The 20,173-nt window shown below is 40.8% G+C and overlaps 1 protein-coding gene across 1 annotated transcript in view; it reads left to right on the top strand.

Moving 5' to 3' along the window:
- The window catches only part of supt16h (SPT16 homolog, facilitates chromatin remodeling subunit), an 18,447-nt gene extending 7,032 nt beyond the window's left edge, over positions 1–11,415 (top strand). The window contains 17 exon segments of the mRNA XM_053342952.1: positions 79–109; positions 111–153; positions 788–900; positions 994–1,059; positions 2,692–2,790; positions 3,194–3,309; positions 4,432–4,585; positions 4,698–4,825; positions 5,584–5,846; positions 6,591–6,709; positions 7,496–7,734; positions 8,204–8,279; positions 8,655–8,824; positions 8,919–9,048; positions 9,164–9,296; positions 9,423–9,497; positions 10,284–11,415. Coding sequence (XP_053198927.1) covers positions 79–109; positions 111–153; positions 788–900; positions 994–1,059; positions 2,692–2,790; positions 3,194–3,309; positions 4,432–4,585; positions 4,698–4,825; positions 5,584–5,846; positions 6,591–6,709; positions 7,496–7,734; positions 8,204–8,279; positions 8,655–8,824; positions 8,919–9,048; positions 9,164–9,296; positions 9,423–9,497; positions 10,284–10,387 — 2,059 coding nt within the window. The 3' untranslated portion in view covers positions 10,388–11,415.
- Positions 11,416–20,173: the final 8,758 nt, after the last annotated feature.

Raw genomic sequence — 20,173 nt, 5'->3', positions numbered from 1 at the left:
CCTAACCCCCCCTTCACTCAGAGTCTACTCAAACATGTTCACACACTTATCTCATATCTCTAATTTTTGTTTTTGTAGGTTTGCCATGGGCATCGAGTTCAGAGAAGGCCTCGCTGGTTTTAAACGTTAAGAACCAGTACAAACTGAAAAAAGGTGAGCAGGAAAAAGTCGTCTAAAATTAAATTACTACAAATGTTTAGTGTTGATTTATTTCTTTTAACCTTCCTCTCGTCCTCCCAGGTCAAACTGATCCCGTCTGTTTTGACTGTTCCTTCTTTCCTCCCATCCTTCCTTCCTTCTGTCCTTCCTTCCTCCCTTCCTTCTGTCCTCCCTTCCTTCTGTCTTCCCTCCCTCCCTCCTTCCTCCCTTCCTTGTTTCCTCCTTCCCTCCTCCCTCCCTCCCTCCTACCTTCCTTCTTTCCTCCCTTCCTTCCTCATTTCCTTATTTCTTCCTCCCTTCCTCCTTTCATTCCTTATTCCTCCCTTCCTTCTCTTTCCTCCTTTCCTTCTGTCCTCCTTTCCTCCCTTCTTTGTTTCCTCCCTCCCTCCTACCTTCCTTCCTCATTTCCTTCCTACCTCCTTTCTTTCCTTCCTTCCTTCTTCCCCCCTTCCTTCCTTCCTCCCTCCCTCCCTCCCTCCCTTCCTTCATCCCTCCCTCTTTTCCTTCCTTCCTTCCTCCCTTCCTTCCTTGACTCGAGTACAACAGGAGGGTTAAGCATACTGAATAACACAGTTGGTAACCTGTGTGTGTGTGTGTGTGTGTGTGTGTGTGTGTGTGTGTGTGTCAGGCATGGTGCTCAGTATCAGTTTAGGTTTCGCTGACCTCATCAATAAAGAAGGAAAGAAGGATGAGCAGAAAAAGTACGCCTTGTTCATCGGTGACACAGTACAGATCAACGAGGTGAGACGCTCTTCACTGCTTTCTGTTTTAGCTGCAGAAGGATTTTAGATCTCAGCGGTTCGTTAATCACAACCTGAAATGTTTCTGTGACAGGAGGAAGCCGCCACGATACTCACACCGGTCAAGAAAAAGATAAAAAACGTGGGAATCTTCCTGAAGGTAAGTTATCGTCATCTACGGTTTTAATAAGTAAAAACACGAGAGGAGTCAAAGCTTCTTTTTCATTTATACCTTTTTATATTTATCTATTTCACAGCTTTATATTTATATTTAAAACCTCGTACCAAATGTAATTCAATGACAATATGTAATGTACACGTATAGATTAAATTCACAGTATTTTACTTTTTTCTTTTTTTTTCGTTACTAATATTATATTCTAATAATAATAATGATGATAATTAAGTTAAATGCAGTTTCATTGACAATTTCAGTCCAGTCAGTGTTTTTTAAAGTCCAACTGAAATCATTTAATCAACAAAACTAAGATCAATGTTGTATTTTTTAATGTATTAATAGTTTTGTATCATTAGAATAAAAGAAAGAAGTTGCATCAGTATGGACGGACACTGTGTCACTAACGAGGATTTTTAAAGAGAAATGACCAAACCAGAGTCTAATGTGACTTTAGTGGATATTTGCTTTTTTTTTAAAAATGTGTTGCCGCTCTGCCAGCTAACGGACATTAGCGCTTTTCTTTTCTGGTGAATGTTTGCTACACGCTGAGGTGCAGGATAAAGATAAGAAGTGTTCGTCTTTAGATAAGGAGACTTTTAGTAGAGACGCTTATGTGAGTTGTTGTTGTTGTGTATCAGGAGGCGATCAGGCTCAGTGCGACCGTCTGTTCTGCCTGCGATAGAAACGTCACATTATTATCACGTTTAGCAGAGTTTGATTTGCTGTATTGAAATATGAACTCCAGCAGCGTTGAGGGGTAACTAGTTAGATGTAAAGGCGCTAGGTCATTTAATTACTTTGAGAATATTGATGATCTGAAGTCAGACCTTTTTTTTTTAAGATTTTGCTCAGGAGGGTTTTTCCTCATTTTTAAAATATTTAACATGTTACTGAATACATATATTGCTGTTTTTAATTCTTTGAAATCAATATTTAGTTTTATATTTAGTAAATAAATCATGATGTGGGCTTATTTGGAGCACACATGGACTTAAATGGAGTCACAGTACCAATTAAACCCACTTTATTCATCACATCTTTATTTTATATTCCAAAATCTACATGAACTAATGAATACATTTTACAATGAGAGATGAATGTTGCTTTATAAGAAATGATCTCCCTTTATAAATCATCAGTCAGTATCCATGGCAACAGCTGAACTTAGATTTTGGGGCTTAATGGGAACACTTACCCTAACAGCTGATCTTAGGTCTGAGGAAGGAAGGAAGGAAGGAAGGAAGGAAGGACGGACAGATGGAGGGAACACTTACCCTAATAGCTGATCTTAGGTCTGAGGAAGGAAGGAAGGAAGGAAGGAAGGACGGACAGATGGAGGGAACATTTACCCTAACAGCTGAAAATTAGAAAAGTCGTCAAATGTAATAAGTTGCATTACTTTGATTAAGTAATTGAAATAGTTACATTACTTCACATTTTAAATAAATAGAGTAACTAGTAAACTGTAATCTATTACGTTTCCATAGTAACCCTTTTCTTCAGGTTTAATGTAACAAAATAGAAACCAACCTCTCCTCCTTTTATTTTAATTTATCACTTTAATCTATTTTTTAAAGACTATTTCTCATCGTCTCTCTCCCTGTTTTTACTCAGAATGACGATGAGGACGACGAGGAGGAAGAGGGCGACGATGCCGAGGAGCTGCTGGGGAAAGGAGCTCGGAGCGCCGCCCTGCTGGCCGACAGAACCAGGGTGAGTCCCCGACTTGTTCAAAAGTGTTTTTCTGGTCAGTTTCTTTTTTTTTTTTTTTTTAATTTGCAGCCTTGACCGTGTTTAAATAACTAAGAGTCTGAATGTCTTTGTACTCTGCCAGCTACTCGGGAAGGTAAGTATTTATAGTTTTTCTAAAATCTCATCAGCTGAACTTGAATTTGTTTTTTTTAAATTTTAAAAAATCCACTTTTTTTCTTTTTGTGGTTTTCTTTAATTTTTCTGACCATCCACAGCTGTGTACTTACATGTGTCTGCACCGCATGTATGTTGTGTTTTTATTTAAATCCATCCTTTGCACACACACACACAAATATCGTACATGTTCCTCCGTGTGGTCACTCAGTTTGTGTCTTTGTCTAAAAAAAAAAAAAAAAATCCTCAGAACGAGATGACGGCGGAGGAGAAGAGACGCGCTCACCAGAAAGAGTTAGCCGACCATTTGAACGAAGAGGCCAAGCGTCGTCTCACCGAGCAGAAAGGAGAGCAGCAGATTCAGAAGTGAGTAGCGTGGAGGCGGCCAGCAGAGGGCGCTACAAGTTAGAGCTGAGAGATCTGGACAAATGATTGTCTCGATATTTGACCTTTTGTCAGTCCATCCTTCCTTCCTTCCTTCCCTTCCATCCTTCCTCCCTCCCTCCCTCCCTTCCTCCCTTCTTTCCTCCCTTCCTTCATCTGTCCTTCCTACCTTCCTTCCTTTTTTCCTTCTTCCTCCCTTCCTTCCATCCTTCCTTCCTCCCCTCATTTCTTTCCTTCTTCCTCCCTTCCATCCTTCCTCCCTCCCTCTTTTCCTTCCTTCTTCCTCCCTTCCATCCTTCCTCCCTCCCTCCTTTCCTTCCTTCCTCCTTTCTCCCTTCCCTTCTTCCTCCCTCCCTCCTTTCCTTCCGTCCTTCTTCCTCCCTCCCTCCCTCCCTCCTTTCCTCCCTCCCTCCCTCCCTCCCTTCCTTCCTTCCTTCTTCCTCCCTTCTTTCCTCCCTTCCTTCATCTGTCCTTCCTACCTTCCTTCCTTTTTTCCTTCTTCCTCCCTTCCTTCCATCCTTCCTTCCTCCCCTCATTTCTTTCCTTCTTCCTCCCTTCCATCCTTCCTCCCTCCCTCTTTTCCTTCTTCCTCCCTTCCATCCTTCCTCCCTCACTCCTTTCCTTCCTTCCTCCTTTCTCCCTTCCATTCTTCCTCCCTCCCTCCTTTCTTTCCATTCTTCCTCCCTCCCTCCTTTCCTTCCTTTCTTCTTCCTCCCTCCTTTCCTTCCTCCCTCCCTCCCTCCCTCCCTCCCTCCCTCCTTCCTTTCCTTCCTTCTTCCTCACTTCCATCCTTCCTTCCTCCCTCCTTTCCTTCCTTGACTCGAGGACAACAGGAGGGTTAAGCATAAATAAACAAGTTTCAACCATCAAATTTGATACGATTTTATTACCTGGTCCGCTTTCGTCTGGGGATCAGCTGTTTATTGACATGGCTATCTGGTGTTTACTGATTTATTTACACTGTAATGTGCTTTTGTTACCACTAGATGGCAAAAAAAGTCCAGAGTGCAGCAGGAAGTTATAGAGGATGTTTGGCAGGAGATCTTTGTGTGTGTGCAGACGTATAATTAACTTCACCTTTGTTTTTTTCTTCTTCTCTCTCAGGGCCAGAAAATCAAACGTGTCCTATAAGAACGTGTCTCAGATGCCCAGAGAAAAGGACATCAGAGACATGAAGATCTTCATTGACAAGAAGTACGAGACCGTCGTCATGCCCGTCTTCGGAATCGCAACGCCGTTTCACATCGCCACCATCAAGGTTTGCTCAAGTTATCCGTTGCTCTTTCATTTTCAGTTTATTTGAAGTCAAATCAGATAATTGTTTTAAACCTTTTTGACCTCATTTCTCTTTTTTTTTTTTTACATCTTAGAACATCAGTATGTCCGTAGAAGGAGACTACACCTACCTTAGGATCAACTTCTACGTCCCTGGAAGCTCTCTGGGACGACAAGAGGGAAACATCTTCCCCAACCCCGACGCCACATTTGTCAAAGAAATGTAAGTATTGACTTGTCGGCAAAATCATCCGGTAAAGATTTCTGAGTGTTAAAAAATAGGCTTTACACTGATCTGATCGGCTATATTGGATCGGCCGATATTTATTATTTTATGCAATTTGTGAGATTGGCTGTAATGTCTTTTTCTCCGATCAATGTCGTCATGGTGAAACTTTTTGCAGATGCTCTCGTTGCATACATTGCAGATGGCTTGTGTTTTATCTGTCTCATTTACTCCGAAGAAGTTCCACACCACTGACATGTTTGTTTGAATCCGACAGCTAGTTAAGAGCCCTGTCACGGATGTGACGGACAATAAAGTTTTTTGAATCTTGAATCATTAGCTGTAGGATTCAAACAGACATGTCAGTGTTTTGTGGACAGACAGATAAAACACAAGCTATTTGCAATCTGTGCAACACTAAAGATAGGGATAGGGAACACGAGGAGGAGCATGCCGAGTTTAAGAAACGGAGCGTGGACAAAGAAGACGTGATCGGATCGGTTTATTTAAACTCACTGATCGGTGATCGGCCTCAAAAACCCTGATTGTGTAAAGCCTAGTTTAAAAAAAGTCCAAAAAGAGTCCAAAAACTTAAAAAATGTTAGTCTCAATGAAACTTCAGCATTTTAACTTAAACAATTAAAATAAAAAGGTTTTAAATTAAACTTTTCTGAAGCCTGTAAACATCTTAAACCTCATTTTTAGTCACCTTTTTTTAATCCTTCTTAATTGACGGATATTCTCTTTCTCCTCAGCACGTACCGAGCGTCCAACTTGAAGGCTCCTGGCGACACATCGGTCCCCTCCACCAACCTGCAGAACGCTTTCCGCATCATCAAGGAGGTACAGAAGCGCTACAAGACGCGAGAGGCCGAGGAGAAGGAGAAGGAGGGCATCGTCAAGCAGGACTCGCTGGTCATCAACCTCAACCGCAGCAACCCCAAACTCAAAGACCTCTACATCAGACCCAACATCGCACAGAAGAGGATGCAGGGCTCGCTGGAGGCGCATACTAATGGTGAGGAAGACGATGTCGAGGGTTTAATTTCAGCCTCTTGTTGGTGGTAGTAAGCTCGTTCTGTTGTGTCCATGTGGTTTAGTCAAAATTTAAAAAGGGGTTAAAATGTGAAAATATACGTGTGAATAACTTGCACACATTCTTTTTTTGTGAACCCAGCATCAAATTTCTGCTTTTAATCCATTTAGAGAGAATATATTAGAAGATTATGGTAAAAATGTCTAAGTGGTGTAACCATAAAAACTTTGAACCAATTAATTCAACTTGCTTAAAAACAGTAAATAGTCAATAAAACAGCATATCAACTAGTTTGGCATGATCTTACATTATAACTTTTATATTAAATAAAGCTAATGGAATACTATTGTTCTAAATATTGCATTTAATCTGGGTAACCATGGAGATCAGGAAACATTTACAATTTTAAATGAAGTAATTATTAGTATAAGTCCACTTAAATACACTGTAGGTGGATCAAATATTTAATTATCATTCTTTTGTGGTTACACCATTTGACATATTCAGGAGCATTCAGTCTTTTACTCATTTCAAATGACATAAAACCAACAATGATACAAAATGATAAATTTAAAGAAAACCTGGGTTAAGGTTAGGCTTTTAAAACAATTTAAGATATTTTTGAATTGCTCATCTTAACAGAACTTATTTGAACTTATAAGTGAAATCTGTTGCATTAACATTCACACATTGTTTTTAATCTCTCTCTCTCCTCTCCCCTGACAGGTTTCCGGTTCACGTCAGTCCGCGGTGATAAAGTGGACATCCTTTACAACAACATCAAACACGCCGTCTTCCAGCCGTGTGACGGGGAGATGATCATCGTACTCCACTTCCACCTCAAGGTTCGTTTATCAGTCTCACAGAAGAGCCTCACCGCAGAATTAAAAGTATCAATCTTTTGTGGTTTTCTAAAGGAGTAATCGACATTTTATAAATAAATAAATAAGATTGTTCACTTCAGTTAGTTACAGCATAAAGATTGGAAACAAACAGTGTTGGTGTTAAAATGTTTTGTTGTCCACTTATTTTACGACCTTTACTGTCTCGGGGGACACAGGAAGTAACATACTAAGTTTTTGTTTGTTTTTTTAAATTGAGATCAATAAAGTAACTTCTATCAATCAAATATACCAATCGCATTTATTAACAGACTGAAATTAGGAAAAAAATAGAAGCTATTTAGACGCCAGAGTCTCCGAGGTCACAATAATAAAACAAAAACAGGTTTTCTATAAACTTATCTGAGCTGTACTGATTACTGTTAAAAAGTAACAGCAGCAAAAAAGACCTCAAACACATTTTTGTCACCACATGTACTCATATTGTCTCCATGAGGTTGCCAGCCTAGAAATAGAAATTAGACATGATTTTTGTACCAGATTAAACAAATTAGAAATAGATTACGTTTAATTAAGTTTGTTCACTTTTCATACATATATTTAACAGTTTCTTTGAATAAAAACACATTTTCCAAAGATGTATGTGTGAGTTTATCTATAAATTTGTATCAAAATGCTGCTACGACTGAATTATAAAGTATTAGAAAAATATAATTCTCATCTGTGCAAAAGAACTAGGTTAAATCAATAGTTTGTTTATTTATTTTTCCGTCACTTTCTTTCCTTCAGAACGCCATCATGTTCGGTAAGAGGCGCCACACGGACGTCCAGTTCTACACGGAGGTCGGGGAGATCACCACAGATTTGGGCAAACACCAACACATGCACGACCGAGACGACCTGTACGCCGAGCAGATGGAGCGGGAGATGAGGCACAAGCTCAAGTCGGCCTTCAAGAACTTCATCGAGAAGGTGGAGACGCTGACGAAGGAGGAGCTGGAGTTCGAGGTGCCGTTCAGAGACCTCGGGTGAGTCAATCGGACGCACTTTAACACTCCTGTTGTCCTCAGGTCAAGGAAGGACAGGAGGAAGGAAGGAAGGAAAGAGGAAGGAATTTAGGAGAGAAGGAAAGGAGGGAGGGAGGGAGGGAGGGAGGGAGGAAGGAAGGAAGGAAGGAAGGAAGGACAGACGGAAAGAAAGGAGGGAGGGAGGAAGGAAGGAAGGAAGGAAAGGAGGGAGGGAGGAAGGAAGGAAAGGAGTAAGGAGGAAGGAAGGAAAGGAGTAAGGAGGAAGGAAGGAAAGGAGTAAGGAGGGAGGGAAGGAAGGATGAATTAAGGAAGGAAATTAAAGAAAGAGGAAGGAAGGAAGGAACAGTCAAAAGAGGTGGGGTCAATTTGACCCAGGAGGACGACACGAGGGTTAAGACACATGGAGGATGTGGAGAGCTTTGTAAATCAGGGAGTTGATTATATTCTTTTCTTTTTCTTTATTTCCCAGGTTCCAGGGCGCCCCCTACAGGAGTACCTGCCTGCTACAACCAACGTCCAGTTCTCTTGTCAATGTTACTGAATGGGTGAGTAAAGGCACTAAATGTCCGTTTTAGGATGTTACCGTCACTGTTCACATACTTCCATGCATCCTTTATGTTGGCATGGATGTTAACCAATACATCCACCAGGGGGCAGCACAGAGTCAAAAGTTTATGACGACTGAGGTTAAAATCATTTACTCTTGCAGCTCCTCTAGACTTTCCAAATGTTATCAAACCAAATGGATCAGATTCTGATAGAGAAACGAGTCCTTTCGCCGACACAGTAGCAACGTAATTACTCTCACTGCCAGAAGGGGGAGACAGATGACAGATGTTCTGCACTGTATTTTTAAAATGTGCATTAATATCTCCTCGTTTTTAAATAATATACTTATTGTGTTTTTTTCAATTCTTTAGCCGCCGTTTGTAGTGACGCTGGACGAGGTGGAGTTGGTCCACTTTGAGCGTGTGCAGTTCCACCTGAAGAACTTCGACGTGGTCATCGTCTACAAGGACTACAACAAGAAGGTCACCATGATCAACGCCGTGCCCGTCAACTCCCTGGACCCCATCAAGGAGTGGCTCAAGTAAGGATCAAGGACGGGAACGTCTTTTATAAGTGATGAGTCCGAACCGGATCGTCTTTTTTGGGAATTTAAAATTGTTTCTTCTCTCTTTCAGCTCGTGTGACATCAAGTACACGGAGGGAGTCCAGTCTCTGAACTGGACCAAGATCATGAAAACCATCGTTGACGATCCAGAGGGCTTCTTTGAGCAAGGAGGCTGGTCGTTCTTAGACCCGGAGAGCGAGGTACGTTCAGGGGACAACGAGTCGAAGCAGAAAGTCTTGATGATATCCTCCAAAAGAAATCTCCTAACGATTACATCATCTCTCTCTCTCTCTCTCTGTCTCACTTTGGTCTCAGGGAAGCGGCGAAGAGCGCGACTCAGAGTCCGAAATGGAGGACGAGACGTTCAACCCGTCCGCAGATGAAGAGGAGTACGAGGAAGAGGACAGCGACGAGGATTACAGCGACGAGACTGAGGAATCGGGTTCAGGTAACAGAAAGCTGCTTCACTCTAAACATTAATGTCGGCTAATGATTTGACTTCATCTTCGTCACAATCTCTCTCTCTCACTCTCACACACGTACTCACCGTTGGTTTATCTGCTGTGTTTTGTAGAGTACAGCGGGTCACTGGGCAGCGAGGAGGAGAGCGGTAAAGACTGGGACGAGCTGGAGGAGGAAGCCAGGAAAGGTTTGTATCGATACAATATACAACATATATCTATTCAATTGACTTGTTTTGTCCATTTAAGAAAGATAAAAACAGCAATTTATCACATTTTAAGAAGCTTGAACCAGATATTATTATTGGGTGTTTTTTCCTTTTTATTAAGGATGGTTTTAGTTCAATTGAATATATTTAAAAATTAGCACTTAATTATAGGGCTTGGCCAATATGCTTGTGTGCCGATTCAATTTAAATTGAGATTCTGATTAAAGAAGTATTGCGATTTTATATTTCAGTTATTGTGGTTCAACCTGTTCTTGTTTAAGGAAAGAAAATCAAACACTTGATAATACATCATAAGTCATATTTACACACATCTCATCAGTTTGTGAGATTTATTTTTAAAACTGTGAACATGCCCTCACAAAAAACATTCTCATCCGCCAACATCTTACAATAAACTAAACTGCTACATTTAGCTGGTCTTTAGAAAAATAAAAAAAATTAAATAGAAAAAAATCTCGATTTATATAAAAATGTATTTTTTGGCCCAGCCCTACTGAATTATAGTTTCTGTGATTATGCTGTATGATTATTTATGACCCTTTAGTGGTAGAAGTTTGATTAAAGTCCTGCAATCTTACTGCAATTAGAGCAAAAAACACTCTAAATTGTATCACAGATTTTTTGGAGAAGCTGCTCAGAAATCAAGCATTTCAATCCTGCAGGGACTTAAAATAACAAATATAACAACTATATCTATTTTAAAAGCTGTTTAAATAACATTTCTATCTACTCTGTGCCCTCTAGCTGACAGAGAGAGCCACTATGAGGACGAGGATACCTCCAACAACAAGAAGAGGAAGGTTCGCCCAGTAGCCCCCCCACCCAGCAAGAAGAAGCGACGATCCTAAACGTCTCACACACACACACACACACACTCTCTCAGACACAGACACACACACACACTCACACGCACGCACACACACACACACACACACACATACACACACTCATACACACACACACACACACTGCCAAACCTAACCCGTTCCCGATCCTCCCTTCTGCCCCGACCGGCTCTTTTTTGACTCAAACACTTCACACAAACACACACATACACACACTTGGATACAACAAAATGTGTATATAGACGTAGAAGCCCCTTATTTTTGTGTTGGTCAGTGAAGTGTCATGTTGAAATGGTAAAGAAAGTACCAGCAAGGCAGTCAGACACAAACTCCATTAGTTTTTTTTTCTTTTTTTCCTTTTTCCTTTTCATTCCTTCCTCATTCTCGCTTTTTGTTTCCACCTCCCATCTCCATCCATCCATCAGGGTTTCATATCTGTGTGTGTGTGTGTGTGTGTGTGTGTGTGTGTGTGTGTGTGTTTGTGTGTGTCAGAGTGAGTGAGTGTGTGTGTGTGTGTGTGTGCATGTGTGAGAAAATGGGTTTTTATTGCGAGCATTGTTTATTTTCTGTTTAAAATATTTAAAAAAAGGAAAAAAAAAGATGACTTTCTTAACTAATGGGTAATAAAAAAAAAAGTCTTGACATATCTTCTGCCAAGTGTTTTATATAAAATCCCCCCCCTTCCTCCTCCTCTTCCTCCACCTTTTCCTTCTCGTCTACTTTTCACATTTTTCTTCAGTGTTTGTTAAATTGTGATCATAAAATAGGATATTTGCTTTACTTTGTTCTTTCTTTTTTGAGGGGGGCAGATAAATCATTTTTCTGATTTCTTTTTTTAAAAATGAGGTTTGTAAATTTATGCACACCTGGTGCGCACACACACACATACACACACACACACATACACATACATACACACCATTTTCCCTAGCACTTGTCCTCCTTTTTGTCCCCTTTTCTGTTCATTCTGAGTAGATATGTTGTACTGTTAATTCTGATAAATCCTGTTTTTGTTTTTGTAATAAAATTAAAAGGAACTGGTTGGTTTTTTTGAATGTTTTCTGTTTTTCATTGTAAAAGATAGAACCTGCTTTCAGAGGTTTTTGGGTATAATGTGGGTTCAGCTCCCGGCAGAGCGGCCAATCGGCTGCTTTGATGCTCAGGGCAATGTACTGGCGAGTAATCTAGTTTCAACACGTCTCCCTCAGTTTAGTTTGACTGAAGAACTTTCATGAACACTTTTCATACATTGTAGTGTTCAGAATATCTAAATAAAATAAAAAAGGTAGTAAAAGATCTGTGTATATAATGTGTGTAAAGAAAGAATATAATAGTCACTACATAATAAAATTGGTAAAACCAGAAATGTTAAAAGGGGTATTACATGGAGAAGGAAAAAAATGCCAAAGGAAAATAAAAAACAACTAAGAGTAAAAGTAAGGAAGTCAAACTAGACATACCAGGTGTGTTATGAAGAGGGAAACAATCAGGAAGTAAACGAGAATTTAATAATAATAATAACACATTTAATTTATAAAGCACTTTATATTTGCAAAGAACAAGACAAAGAACATTGGAAAACAGTTAAAAGAAAATATCTTTTAAATAGAAAGTAGTAAAACAGGCTAAAATATAATGAATTAAATCATCTTGAGCCATACCCTGCCTTCAGGTTATTTAATCCACTGTATCATTGTCTTGTGATTTGTTAGTGCAGCAATATTTCAGCACTTGGTTTACTGAAGTGTCGGCAGACCTGCTCCCAACTCAACTACTTATTCAGCTTTTGACCAACAGGTTTTTTTTAATTTGACATGTTAGCTTGACTGGAAGCTCAAAACATCGTGTGGACGTGATTAGTGCGGTGAGATGGTGTTGGAGGGCCCATCAGTGTCAGTGTCGAGGGGCCCCTGGGGTTACTAATCCAGTCCTGCCTGAAGGTGGTTAACTCTGTGAACTCACCACTCACTTGTGCTTTTATGGCGCTTTTCCACTACACAGTTCCAGCACGACTCGATTTGGCTCGACTCGACTCGGGGTCTTTTTGCGTGTCCACTAGGGATAGTACCTGGTACCTGGTACTTTTTTAGTACCTGCTCTGCTGAGGTTCCAAGCGAGCCGAGCCAATACTTAAATGTGACGTCAACAGTCATGAGCCGTCCCACACAAGACTCAAACCCGGCATTTTTAAATACCGACAACAGTGTTACAGCCATACCGCTCAATTTTCTTGCTTTGTGTGTGACAGAAAGCCACATACAGCAGCAAGTACACCACTGCCTCCATGTCCTCCATTGTTTATGTGTTTGTGTCGTGTATAAAACATAATCACGGCAGTTTCGTGGAGCCGTGCTAGGACAACCCCGCCCACGTTGAGTAGGTACCTTTTTGTAATGGAAGAGGTCGTTCCTGGAGCCGAGTAGTGCTGCCTGGAACTGTGTAGTGGAAAAGCGCCATTAGTGGAGCGACTACTTATACAGGCAGGTTTGACCTTTTGACACTGAGTATCTTTGTCAAGAGAGCTGCTTTTTTTCCTAAGTAAAGGTTGTCGCTCGTCGTAGCCAAGAAGTAAAGTGCGTTAAAAGTGACTTAACCTTTTCGAACCCCTGCAGCTGCATGTTTCCTTGCAATGAAAACCTGTTCAGCTCTAGAAAATCATGTCGTGTCACTCAGTGAGACAAGGACCAGAAACTTGTCTGGTGAGAAGGTTTTACCCACTTATGCAAAAAATGTCTTCATCATCTTTACTCTGCACAACTCGATGTTGCTGCAGTGTGTCTGCAACCAAGTGTAGAGGTATAAAAACAACCAAGAAGAAGCTACAGGTAAGTGAAGACTATTATGTACCATTTAGATGGAACACTTCTTTTTTCTGTCCACTTTCTGAAGCACAATCTATTGATGCATGTCAAGACTGTTTATAAAACTCATTCACTTCATTTTAAGACTAGACAGTTTTGTGTGGAGTTTTTCCTCTTTATAATGTAAACATATTCTATTTCAAGTAAAAGTTATGCTTCATTGATTGCCTATGTTTCTATTTCCCTGATCATTGTACTATGTAAAGGTATACTATGCATGATTTTCCTTAAAAAATGTAAAGACTGGAGCACACTGGTGGTCGAGTGGTTAGAGCGCATGTCACATAATGGCAGCGTCCCTGGTTTGAATCCGGTCAGGGACCTTTGCGGCAGGTCATTCCACCCTCTCTCTCCCTGTTTCCTGTCGGCCTCTCTGCCACCTACTGATTGAATAAAGGCAAGAAAACCCCAAAATAAATCTTTTTAGAAAAGTAAAGACTCATACACTTTTATTTATCTGTGTTGCAGAAAAGCAGATAAATGTAAAGAAAGAAGTCCAGACATGAAGTGGAGATTGTCTGTCCTCGTTATCCTCACTGGTAAATATAACTCCCAAAACAGTCAAATGCACGGTTTATTCACAATACAGAACGCACCTCACAAAGAACCAGTTTAGGCTTAACATTATATTACGTAAAAAATGTTGCTGCATAGCAACTTGTCAATCACAACGTAACCATGCCCTAAAGCATCCCCTGCTTTTGTCATATTTAAATTTAATGGGATCACAATTTATAAAATGAACACCCTGCTGTGTTAAAGAAGACTTGAAACTCTCTGCGGTTTGGACCATAAACTCATTAGGAAAGTGTTTTCTGAGATAATACATCAAGTGAGAAGTAGGGTAAATTTCCCATATACTTCTGTACAATGGGACTTCTTTTTGGAGTCAGTGGAGCTGCCCCCTGATGGCCATTAGAGAGAATGCAGGTTCAAGGCACTTCGGCCTTGGCTTCACATTTTAGACCCAGAAGTACCAGCTTGGACATAACTCTATATCAGCAACGTCAGTCTGTTGATCACTTGGTCGATTCACAACTACACCATCTTGTGAAATGCTGAAATTTGGCATAGACAGTGAGTGACTTCCTACTGACAGCGGTGTCCTCCATCCACAGGCTTGTGTGCTCTTATCAACTGCCGTCCTCGCCAGTACCACTTCATTAGTAAAGCCCTGCCCTGGTTGAAGGCCCAGGCATACTGTAGAGAGCGCTACACTGATCTAGCCACAGTGAGCAACATAGAGGAAATGAACCGACTGGTTAACACCGCTCAGGACACTAGTGGAGGCTTCACTAAGATGGCGTGGATCGGTCTGCATGATAACCTCAACAACTGGAGGTGGTCATTTACAGACTACGACAGAGACAACAAAGACAAGTACAGGAACTGGAGTTTTGGTCAGCCTGACAACTTCCTCGGAGACCAGATGTGTGTGAAGATGTGGAGTCGAGGGATGTGGGAGGACTCCAAGTGCGACCTGGGAAACCCTTTCATCTGCTACGATGGTTCACATTCATTCTTATCCTAATAAACAAATTCCTAGTTTGACACATAAATGACTAGATTTATTGTGCTACTACTTTAGAGCTCAATCAACCCATTGGGGTCGTTGGAAGGCAGAGAGACTCCAAATGTAACTCATAATATCTTCACACTGACGGACTTAAACTCTTTCTCTGATCTCCCTTTCTTTTCTTCACAGTCAAAACGAAAAGCAATCAGCGTTTCATTTTTGTTGGGCGCAAGATGAAGTGGTCTGATGCGCAGCGGTACTGCAGGAAGTACCACACAGACCTGGCCATTGTTAGGAATCAGAAAGAGAACCAGGAAATACAGCGTCTTTTCAAAAGCAACAGTGCCTGGATTGGACTCTACAGGTCTGTAAAGCATTATATAGAGTATGTCACTTTGTATGCAAAATGGTAACCTTTTAAAGAGGTCCCTGAAGGGATCCAACCCCTGTACAGTATCTTTTTCTTCTTGTTTTGGGTTGTGAGAAACAACATTGGTACAGTTCAATAAACATAAAAGAGATTGGACAGATTTCACAGTAGTTTTTTCTCAGTAGATGTAGTTTAAATAGGATTTTTTTACACTCAATTAAAGTTAATTCACGTCTTACCCATTTTCTCTGCCAATTCCTTTTTACTGGCACTAAATGTAAGGCTATGCCCGTCCTCTTAAAATGACCTCAGGCCTCTGTTTGTCTTCGCAGGATGCGGGAATGGTCGGACGAGAGTGATTCCAAATATCGCTACTGGAAGCGTGGACAGCCGGATAATGTTGGAGGGAAGCAGAACTGCACTGCCACTAATCTGGGCAACGCAGGCCTGTGGTCAGATGAGCAATGCAGCCGAAAGCTCACTTTTGTATGCTATGGAGATAGAAGTGAGTGGGTCCATCTCAGTTTTGGTGAAAACCTTTTGGTGGATGCCACTGAGCATGCTAAGTAGTTATTGTTATTCCAAACAAAACACTGTAAATAATACTAAAATATTCAATTAACAGATTTAGCATTTCTTGTTTAGAAAGTGTTATTTCCAATGAAAACTCTTTTTTGTCTGTTTTCTTATTTTATATTGTGTCAATTTTGTCAATAAAACTCTGGACAAACTAGTTTTGCCCAAAGCCACCACTACCACCAAAGGGATCCCAAACAAAATAACCACCAGTAAGGGAGACTTAACCAGTACTGAGATCACCTCATCTGAGCAGCCTTCAGCAACAACACTGAATCCAACAACATCCAGTGAGACATTTAATTAATTGGGATGTATCATTGGCTTTAAATTCCAACCCTGTGAATGAATACCACATTTCCATTTTGCAGATGAAACTCCAGAGAAGCCAGTTGTGTCTACCTCCACCAGCACCACAGTTACCCAAAACAAAATGACCACCATTAAAGAAGACCCAACCAGTACAGATATTTCCTCTAGTATGTTGTTTATAGTCATACATTAGATGACAGTGAGTGACTTCCTACTGACAGTGGTGTCCTCCATCCACAGGCTTGTGTGCTCTTAACAACTGCCGTCCTCGCCAGTACCACTTCATTAGTAAAGCCCTGCCTTGGTTGAAGGCCCAGGCATACTGCAGAGAGCGCTACACTGATCTGGCCACGGTGATTGACATAGAGGAAATGAACCGACTGGTTAACACCGCTCAGGACACTAGTGGAGGCTTCACTAAGATGGCGTGGATCGGTCTACATGATAACCTCAACAGCTGGAGGTGGTCATTTACAGACGACAACAAAGACAAGTACAGGAAATTGAGTTTTGGTCAGCCTGACAACTTCCTCGGAGACCAGATGTGTGTGAAGATGTGGAGCCGAGGGATGTGGGAAGTCTCCAAGTGCGACCTGACAATCCCTTTCATCTGCTACAATGGTTCACATTCATTCTTATCCTCATAAACAAATTCCTAGTTTGACACATAAATGACTAGATTTATTGTGCTACTACTTTAGAGCTCAATCAACCCATTGGGGTCGTTGGAAGGCAGAGAGACTCCAAATGTAACTTATAATATCTTCACACTGAGAGACTTAAACTCTTTCTCTGATCTCCCTTTCTCTTCTTCACAGTCAAAACGAAAACCAATCGGCGTTTCATTTTTGTTGAGCACAAGTTGGAATGGTCTGATGCGCAGCAGTACTGCAGGAAGTACCACACAGACCTGGCCATTGTTAGGAATCAGAAAGAGAACCAGGAAATACAGCGTCTTATCAAAAGCGACAGTGCCTGGATTGGCTACTACAGGTCTGTAAAGCATTATATAGAGTATGTCACTTTGTATGCAAAATGGTAACCTTTTAAAGAGGTCCCTGAAGGGATCCAACCCCTGTAGAGTATCTTTTTCTTCTTGTTTTGGGTTGTGAGAAACAACATTGGTACAGTTCAATAAACATAAAAGAGTTTGGACAGATTTCCATTTCCATCCATGACATTGGACCCTTGCTGCATGTCGTGCCCCCCCTGTGGTTTCCTATCTCTCTACTGCTAATAAAGATGTCTATGCCAAAAAAAATATTTTTAAAAATAATAATAATGATCATAGTGTGACTCAATGTGGCAATGTGGGTTGGCCAACCCACCAATGTTGGATGGATTTCCTTTAAATTTTGTACAGACCTTCACTATAACCAGATGATGAATCTCTCCGACTCTGCTGATCCCCTGACTTCTCTTTTAGTGCCAATATGGGTTTGAATTTGAATTGTATGTCTTTCTTAGTAGATGTAGTTTGAATAGGATTTTTTTTACACTCAATTAAAGTTAATTCACATGTCTTACCCATCTTCTTTGCCAATTTCTTTTTATTGGCGCTTATAATGTAAGGCTGTGTCCCTCCTCTAAAAATGACCTCAGGCCTCCGTTTGTCTTTGCAGGATGTGGGAATGGTCGGACAAGAGTGATTCCAAATATCGCTACTGGAAGCGTGGACAGCCGGATAATGTTGGAGGGAAGCAGAACTGCACTGCCACTAATCTGGGCAACGCAGGCCTGTGGTCAGATGAGCAATGCAGCCGAAAGCTCACTTTTATATGCTACAGAGATAGAAGTGAGTGGGTCCATCTCAGTTTTGGTGAAAACCTTTTGGTGGATGCCAATGAACTAAGTTGTTCTTTTTGATAAAGCTTATAGTTAGGGCTCTTAGATCTCTTATCTTAAGCTGCTATAGACTTAGACTGCCGGGGGACACCCATGATGCACTGAGCTCCTCTCTCCTCCTCCCTCTCTCTCTATCCATCCATCTACATCCATTAACATTCATGTTTTATTAATTGCATTCAATAACCTAAACTTCTTCCCCGGAGTTGTCTGTGCTTTCTGGTCTCACAGGTAATCTGGGCCTGTAGACGTCCAGATGACAGATTCCAGTCCCGGACCTTCTAGCTTAATTGTTGATTTTCATTGTGCTTCTCTCCTCTGTCCTTCCTTTCTCTCCTCTCAACCCCAACCGGTCAAGGCAGATGTTCTCCCACTCTGAGTCTGGTTCTGAGGTTTCTTCCTGTTAAAAGGGAGTTTTTTCTTGCCACTGTTGCTCATGTGGGAATGTCGAGTCTCTTTAAAGTTAAAACCTGAAGAGTTCGGTTTAGAACCTGCTCTATGTGTAAAGTGCCTTGAGATAACTCTGTTGTGATTTGGCGTTATACAAATAAGTTTTGTCTACTACTGCCACCACAGTGGGCCCAAACAAAATAACCACCACTGAAGGTCATTCGACCAGTACAGAGATCACCTCCTCTGAGCTGCCTTCAGCAACAACACTGGATCAAAGAACATCCAGTAAGACACATTTAATTTAAATGGGATATATTCATGTTTTAATGTTACGTTCATACCTTATTGGTACTTAAAGTGCACATATTAACAAAACATTCACTATATAGCCAACTCTGTGATTGAATATCATGTCTCCAACTTTTAGATGAAGCTCCAAACAAGCCGGTTGTGTCTACATCCACCACCACAGTTACCCAAAATAAAATGACCACCATTAAAGAAGACCCAACCAGTACAGAGATTACCTCTAGTATGTTTGTTTATCGTAATAAATCAGCTGAATCAAAATTTTCCCCAAGCTCATTAAAGAAATATTCAATTTCAATGCTTCTGTTTTACAGTAGAACCCCCAAACTACTTGTTCTTGTCCACCACAGATACCCCAAATAAGAGAACCACAGAGATAAAATCAACCTCTGGTCATCTCAGAACCTCATCTGGGCAGCCTTCAACCTCAGAGCTGAATCAGTATACCTCCACCACTACTACAGTTACCGAAAACAAAATGACCACCACTGAAGAAAACCCAACCAGTACAGAGATTACCTCAAGTATATTGTTTATAGTTATAAATCATCTCAGTAGAAATCTTCCTCAAACTCATCCATCAGTACATTCAATTTAAATGCTTCTGTTTTATAGAAGAAACTCCAAACAACTCGTTCTTGTCCACCACCACAGAGACCCAAAATAAAAGAACCACCAGTGAGGAAGACTTCACCAGTACAGAGATGACTTCCTATGAGCAGCCTTCAACCTCAATGGCAGATCTAACAACATCCATTTCTGGTGAGAGATTTCACTTTAATGTAATAAATGGATGCTTGTAAGCTGAAAATAGAATGGGCCCAAGTAGGGACTCCTGGCAAACACCACATTTAAACTGGACCAAGGAAAAATGAGGGCTGCTATTATTCATGTCCAACCTTGTGAATAATTATTATGTCTTTATTTTGCAGATCAAACTCCAAAAGAGCCAGTTTTGTCTACTACTGCCACCACAGTGGGCCCAAACAGAATAACCACCGCTGAAGGTCATTCGACCAGTACAGAGATCACCTCCTCTGAGCAGCCTTCAACAACAACACTGGATCAAACAACATCCAGTAAGACACATTTGATTTAAATGGGATATATTTGTGTTTTAATATTACGTTCACACCTTATTGGTACTTAAAGTAAGCATATTAACAAAACATTCACTATATAGCCAAATCTGTGATTGAATATAATGTCTCCAACTTTTAGATCAAATTCCAGAGAAGTCAGTTCTGTCTACCACCACCAGCACCACAGTTACCCAAAACAAAATGACCACCACTGAAGAAAACCCAACCAGCACAGAGATTACCTCAAGTATATTGTTTATAGTTATAAATCATCTGAGTAGAAATCTTCCTGAAACTCATCCATAAGTACATTCAATTCCAATGCTTCTGTTTTACAGAAGAAACTCCAAACAACTCGTTCTTGTCCACCACCACAGAGACCCAAAATAAGAGAACCACAGAGATAAAATCAACCACCGGTCAACTTAGACCCTCATCTGGGCAGCCTTCGGCATCAGAGCTGAATCAAACCAGAGCCGTGACTGGTGAGGGAATTTTTAATATAAATACAATTATACATTATAT

This window comes from Scomber japonicus, chromosome 22 (assembly GCF_027409825.1).
Source record: "Scomber japonicus isolate fScoJap1 chromosome 22, fScoJap1.pri, whole genome shotgun sequence".
NCBI lineage: Eukaryota > Metazoa > Chordata > Actinopteri > Scombriformes > Scombridae > Scomber > Scomber japonicus.
Note: the sequence above shows the minus strand (reverse complement) of the source record. Positions and strands in the feature narration are given on the sequence as shown.